The sequence below is a fragment of the Penaeus japonicus genome, unplaced genomic scaffold, assembly GCF_977035675.1.
Source record: "Penaeus japonicus unplaced genomic scaffold, GWHDUDI00000001_assembly GWHDUDI00000005, whole genome shotgun sequence".
Lineage (NCBI taxonomy): Eukaryota > Metazoa > Arthropoda > Malacostraca > Decapoda > Penaeidae > Penaeus > Penaeus japonicus.
This window is the reverse complement of record NW_028234407.1, coordinates 8,262,242-8,269,741: the sequence shown is the minus strand read 5'-3', so window position 1 is coordinate 8,269,741 and position 7,500 is coordinate 8,262,242. Positions and strand designations below refer to the sequence as shown.

Here is a 7,500-nt window from a genome sequence, read left to right as displayed (position 1 = left end):
GGTGGGGTGGACGCTCCAGCGTGCCTTCCCCAGAGTCATCTAGACCAGAGGGATCCTCCATATTGAAGGCCTGTTCGATTTCTGGTTTCTTGTCCCACACCTCCTTGAAGAATGGCGTGTAGAAAGCAGCTGTGCAGAAAAGAAGTGACATTTAAAACACAGAACTTTATTATATTTTTTTGTATTTTTTACTCTTGGTGATTTTAATCCTTAAGCATATTCACAAAAGTGAAGGATTCTTTTCATACTTTTATTGTAAAATATTTACCATGTGAACCTTCATCAAAAATTAAATGAAACTCAACTTTTTAAATCTTTTCTCTACAATAACACAAACCAACTTGAACCTGCGATATGAAATACAGAATGGAAACCTAATTAACCCATTCGCGCCGGTTGACGTGCTGACACGTGGTCGAAAAAAGCCCCGGACCCGGGTGACGTCCTGGCACGTGCTACATTTTCGGCCCGCGCGCCGGGAGGCCAGTAGCGACGTGCTGAAACGTCCGCATTAGAATGATAGATTATTCTTAGTACAATTCGATTTTCATACTTGATTTGTCTTAGCTACTTTAGTTTATCCTTCTAAATAGTAGAAAATGGGATATAACGTAATATGAATGACGTCTCAGGTACATACGTAATCTTGATTACGGCATGGTGATTTCTGTTTCTGATTTGTTGAATATGATGATCTGAGTCGAAAGACTATCGTAAAATCAATTGTAATTGGCCGAGGAATAAAAAAAAAAAAAAAAAAAATATTATATAACATCTTTTTGTTGCCCCACTAAAAGAAAATGACACTTGAAAAAACATTGCTGTTACTTGCATTCACTTGTATGCACATGTATGGTTGTTCATATTCTCTTTCTTTTCGTTTAGGAAGAAAAAAAAAATTGAAAAAAAAAACTATGTTTGTTACCTCACTAGAAGAATGCTTCCACTTCCCATTGGTATTACAACATAGGAGTAAAGAATATGGAAAAAGTTCAATAGAATAACACTAAAAAAACAGTGCTATAACATCTTTTTCGACTGATATACATCCTCTGAACATAGCACTACTTTCTACACATGATTACACTTTAGACGCAATCACGCAAACCATAAGGATAGGGTGGGTGAAAAACGCTCTGCGAGCGTCAGCGCGACCGCGCGCAGCGGGAAAACACCCCGGCACGAACGGTTGCGCGCTTGAAATCTTCCCGGCACGATCGGGAGTAGGCGAAATTCCGCCCCGGCGTGAATGGGTTAATATGATCCTCTCTACCTCAATAATCAATCAAATTCAAATACTTACTTTTTTGCTGACAAGTTGCAGTAGATGTCATGAAATGTGCCTGTAGTCTGTCAGCAATGGCATTACCTTCAGTAATTAGTTGTTGAGAAATATCAGATCCAAAAAATGCAGAAGCACTGCTTGTGTCCGTCATTGCCAAAATCTGATGAGCAAAAAAGGGAACATTATATTCACTTTGGCAAACAATCTTTTTTTTTTTTTTTTAATACCAAAAATAATGAAAGGTATTATTAGAACCTACAACATCGATTCTGGTAACTGACTACAATTAAGTTTTCTTTATAAAACAAAGGCCCATACCTGGATAGGAAGATTGGGAATGTTTGCAGAAAATGCCCTGAGTGTAGCTAGTGAAGCCTTGCGCTTGGTGGAGTACACAAGGATGAAACCATGAACCAACTCTTCCCGAAAAGCATTGGCACCATGGTAGGACGACACTATTACCTCCACACGACGTTTGCAGTCATCTGTAATGGAGTGTAAACTTGTCTATTGAAATTAAGTGATCAGAAGGTATTGAGTATCTTTTTCAACCCTTTAAAGTTTTGAAGTAAATGTGCAATCACAATATATATATATATACATATATATATATATATATATATATATATATATATATATATATATATATATATATATATATATATATATATATATATGTATATATACACACACACACACACACATCCAGGTCTATTCAAAAGCTTGATGCAATAATCACCTGAGCTATGACAACAAAGAGCACAAATGATCTTTGACAGAATCCTAATGTTATTCCACTTCAAAAAAACATTGAAAAATTATTAAGAAAATGCACCTCTTCTCTTAGTGTAAATTGCACAGACCACTTACCTAGGAATGTTTGTAGTGAGATGGATTGTTCACCAGTTACAATACACCACTGGTGACTTAGTAATGGGCTTAACACATTCTCCACCGAATAAGGGTCTCCACATAACATGCACATTATGATTCTGGAAAGGATAACCATTAATATTTACAACAAATACCAATCTATATCTTTAATGCACTTTATATATCATATATGTCAAAACATTAATAAATATTGCATATATTCATTATATAAAAGACAAGTATCAACACAATAATACATCAATCAAAGACGATTCTACCCGTTCCTGATAAAAGTTAAAAGGCCCTTTCTTCCTCACCTGATATCTGGTTGTGAATCTCTGGGTAATGTTGCAGAATTGAAGATATTGAGGGAGTGATTGCGATGCTGTATGCTGGTGATTAAGGAGCGCAGTGCCTTCGTGACCAGACTGCTGTCGAACCTCCGCCCTTCACCACTACCAACACTCAGCCCAACGTCCAGGAAAGTGCATTGCAAGCTGCCAGGGGGACTGTGTTTTAGGATAGCATTAGGGTTAGCCATTTAGTTTACATATATCTGAAGTCGGTTAAGAAAAACTTCAGCAATTTGCATTCTAATAAGCTGATTTGACATTCAATGCACAAATTGGGCATACACGAGAGTTCACTTTAAAGCTCAAATTATTACACAATGCAACATAAAACTAAGATGCACAGACATAAAAGCTAGAACACTATCAGCAAAATTCAAAATTATATATCTAAAGCTAGCAGACATTCACAGACATCTAATCTTTTCTATGTGATCTCCATATCATCATCATCATGAACAGTATCATCAACAACATTATCACTAATAACAATATCAATAACAACAGTATCACTAACAACATCATCATCATCATAAATTCATAATTATTACCACAACCAACGGCGCCAAGCCACAATGGGACACAAAATCTAACATGTTCTCACCTGTCAGCCAACTTTGCTCCCTCGTCATGCAGATGCTGTGCTGCATTATGGTCCAGGTCTGGATCAGGGGCAAATAGGACGGTGATGGGAGGGGTCGGTGTGGATTCTTCACTCTCCAGTTGCGTTAAAAGCGACTTTTCTAACGATTCTCTAACATATTCCAACGATGCTTCATTACTGTATGCACATACAACACCTGTAGACAATATAGACAGTATGATATTGTGTGTTTGGTAAAACAGTCACTTGTTTGGAATTAATAATATCCAGCTGTATCAAGTGAAATATATTGGGGATATTATGTTAATACTAGCAGTGACAAATGTAATTTCTATGATTGCAAAGAATTACTGCACAGTTTGAATTCATGTATTCCTTTCACATACCCTTTCTTATCCATAGCAGACTAAATCTAGATCTTAGCATAGTATCAGAATTAAGAAGGTTAGACAATTGTAACACATCATAATTATGTTCAAAATATACTATCATACCTGGAGTATGATTGTAATCTGGTAACTATAGCAATAATTCTTTTTCTTTTCTAATCATATGAATGCATAAATGTTTTAGAAACTTTGTATAACTTTTCTATGATGACTGAGTGGATGACTGTTTTCTAATTGCCTATTCTTTCTGTGTAATTTTTTTTTGAGGTGTCATGACATACATGTCAGCCCCGATTAGGCCTAAAAGATGAGTATCAATCTTTGTTTGGGCTACTCTGCACTAACCAGTGGGCAAAGAAAACACTTTTCCCTTCCCTCCAATTTTTAGCCAGTGCTGCTAGTATCATAGACTGCCCATCCTGACAACCAGTTAGGTCATTAGGCGCGCGCACATGCATGCACACATCCACACACACACACATGCACACATCCACACAGACGCACCCACACACGCGCACGCGCACACACACACACACACACACACACACACACACACACACACACACACACACACACAGGCGCACACACACAGGCACACACACACAGGCGCACACACACAGGCACACACACACAGGCGCACACACACAGGCGCACACACACAGGCACACACACACAGGCACACACACACAGGCGCACACACACAGGCGCACACACACAGGCGCACACACACAGGCGCGGACACCACACACAGGCGCGCACGCGCACGCGCACACACACACATACACACACACACACACACACACACACACACACACACACACACACACACACACACACACACACACACACACACACACACACACACACACACACACACACACACACACACACACACACACACACATACATACATACATACACACACACACACAAATAAAAATTGAAATCAACATAACACTCACCGTGTGGAGAGAATTCTGGGGTCTTGAATGAGTTTTGTGGCAGTGAAACATCCCCATCTATGCTGCGGTAGTCTAAGGAGAAGATCTGATTGTCGAGTTCAAATTCATCATCTTCACATACAGACTGCAATGCAAATGCAGAGAAGTAGAATGTGTTGGTCTATTTCCTAAACATCCCTCTCTCCTTCAGATGGAGACAAACCCACTCACATGCAAACACACATGTACATGCTTGCATGCAAGCATACAATCTCCTTTTTTTCTTCTATTCCTTCCTTTATTATATATCATCAGCTAGCCTTCAAACAAACTTCTGCAACACAGTATCACTTAGCATGAAAACAACACAATTTCCAGCACATAATAAATATGGAATAAAAAAGTATCCTTATCAAACAATTCGCTCAAAAGACAAAACAGGAATCCCATAATCGGGTCAGGTAATGGGGTCGAGCAGAAGAGCCACTGACCCGAACAACATTCTGAAGGTCTTCTGCCAGGCCATGGTTTCCGAGGAGAACCAAATTCACTTGAGAATCCATCCGCACTCCATAGTCTAGATTCTTCCCACTCCATGTACCTGAACCTGGACGACTATTACTGGAATCAAAGAAGAGGGTATGCTATAGAATCACATTTCAAAAAGTTCAATCAGTGTTGATAATAAAAAGAAAAAATGTAATAAATCGATGTAATTCATAAGAGGAGGAGGAGGAGGAGGAGGAGGAGGAGGAGGAGGAGGAGGAGGAGGAGGAGGAGGAGGAGGAGGAGGAGGAGGAGGAGGAGGAGGAGGAGGAGGAGGAGGAGGAGGAGGAGGAGGAGGAAGGAGGAGGAGGAAGAGAGGAGGAGGAGGAGGAGGAGGAGGAGGAGGAGGAGGAGGAGGAGGAGGAGGAGGAGGAGGAGGAGGAGGAGGAGGAGGATGTCATGGATGTTGAGCAGGTAGAAGGGAGGAGGAGGAGGAGGATGTCATGGATGTTGAGCAGGTAGAAGGAAGGAGAAAAAGGAACTGCAATAGCAGAAGTGGATAAGAAGAAGCAAAGTCAAAATAGGCAATGAGATGCAGAAGCAGATGCAACAGCAGCAAAAGAAGCAGAAGCAAAAGAAAATAAAGAAGAACAACAAGGACAAGAAAAGAGAAGAGAAGATAAGGAAGATCAAGACATCATCTCACACTACCTGGCAGCTTTGTTGGCAATAATCTTCTCAATGAGGCAGTCCATACAGTTCGGGAAGGATGGACAATGTTCTTTCTTGGGACAATGGACAAAACCTAGGTGTTGGAGTAGCAGTAAAGTTCTCTCACTCTCTAACCTGTCTAAAGCTTTGTATCTGAAAAAAAGAGAAGCAAAACACAAATGTTAATCCAGACACCAATAATAATAATTAGGATATTAAAAATAGGAAATTCTTTCAAAAAAATACATAGAATTGGGTAAATAGATGAGGTCATGTAAACCTACAACCTTGTGGAGCCATCTATGTGTAAAAAAAAAATGATAATAAAACAAAACCATAGTGAACAGTGAATGTATACAGAAGTTATAACTGGTAATGGAAATTCATTACAATTGTACAATTATGTACAAGCAAATGAAAGTTTAAAATAAAGATAAAATATACCTGCTGTCTTCTTGTAACGTTTGAGTAATTTCACGAATATCTTCTTGAGTAATAGTGCCAGTAGGTGCAAGACTCTTCACATGGTAAAAAAGTTCTGCCTGCTCTAATAACAACTCCTGAAAAAGGAAAAAAAAATCATCATGGGCACTTTTCTTGTACCATCAAAATACTAAACCTCATCACAACATACACAGATATTCCTGTATCCTGAAGCCAATATTTAACTAAAAGCTAACATTATCCAATTTGAAACTGAAAGGATATGTGTCTGGTGACTCATTACTTTTGATAATCAACAAACAGAAATGATGAAATCCTCTCTTCAAGTTCAAATCCTGAAATTAAATGATTTCTGAATATTTCCTATCCTCTCCCAACTAACAATCTGAAAGAGGAAAAACTAATATAAACAGAGGCAACACTTACATGGAAGTTCTGTCTTGCTTTTTCAGTAATGTCCTTTTGGTGCTGTTCATAAATAAACTGTCTATCGTGTTCTGATAGGGAGTCAAAGCTTTCTCTACCCATAAATAGAACACGTACTTCGTCGAGCCTCTTGCCTGGCGTAACATATCCAGTTTCCATGAGAAGAATCTTGAATTTGTCCCGCATCCTATTAGAGTAGATAAATCCATATAAATATTGTGGCTATTGACACAGACCATCGATCCAGATCCAAATCCAAATCCAAATCCAAATACATACAAATACATACATACATACATACATACATACATACATACACACACACATACTCACTAAAAATCAGGATAATTATCTAAGACAAAATTAACAGCTCAACAACACTAATACTTACAGCCTAATCACCTGACAAGAAGTACATATATCAAAACTTCCTCTTCAAAACAACAATAATATCACCACTCCTCTACCATTAACTGGTATATCCATCATTTACAAAATTCCCAACAAATCCTTGTCTATGAAACTACCAATTACTTTAATGACCTACTTAGTACTTTTGCCTACTGCATCCTTTATGAGATAGCTTATTTAATCAGAGTAACTTAATAATCAATATTAAAGTAAGTCCTTTTCATCTATTTTTAATTATCAATCACTAGAAGCATTCTTTCCTTCAGCTATTCTGTTTTATTTCACATTAACTGAAAGCTCACAACTGACTTTCATCTGTTCTTGTTGCTTCAAAGAGCAGACAATTACCTTAATTACGAGGATATGATCCTCTGTAATGTAATTAATTTTTTTACTGCAATTGGAATTCCAGTAAGTCTCATGGTTTTCATCCCTTTTGCTAATAGAAACAGAATAAAAAAAAATTTGAGGATATACTTCCTGCATTTCTTGGTCCCTAGCAAGGCTCTCAAAACCTAAACAAAATCTGTTTTTGCCTTCAAAAGTCAATAACAATTTTCTACACTCTATTCTCCTTGTA

General features: G+C 38.2%; 1 protein-coding gene across 1 annotated transcript in view; it reads right to left on the bottom strand.

Moving 5' to 3' along the window:
• The window catches only part of RhoGAPp190 (Rho GTPase-activating protein 190), a 188,368-nt gene that overhangs the window by 54,231 nt on the left and 126,637 nt on the right, over positions 1-7,500 (bottom strand). The window contains exons 9-19 of the mRNA XM_086536650.1: positions 6,510-6,696; positions 6,084-6,199; positions 5,640-5,792; positions 4,934-5,063; positions 4,464-4,587; positions 3,113-3,308; positions 2,476-2,667; positions 2,156-2,277; positions 1,604-1,770; positions 1,304-1,445; positions 1-129 (exon numbers count right to left, since the gene is read on the bottom strand). The exon at positions 1-129 is cut by the window's left edge and continues 64 nt beyond it. Of these exons, the coding sequence (XP_086392776.1) occupies positions 1-129; positions 1,304-1,445; positions 1,604-1,770; positions 2,156-2,277; positions 2,476-2,667; positions 3,113-3,308; positions 4,464-4,587; positions 4,934-5,063; positions 5,640-5,792; positions 6,084-6,199; positions 6,510-6,696 (1,658 nt within the window). The remainder of the gene's footprint in view (positions 130-1,303; positions 1,446-1,603; positions 1,771-2,155; positions 2,278-2,475; positions 2,668-3,112; positions 3,309-4,463; positions 4,588-4,933; positions 5,064-5,639; positions 5,793-6,083; positions 6,200-6,509; positions 6,697-7,500) is intronic.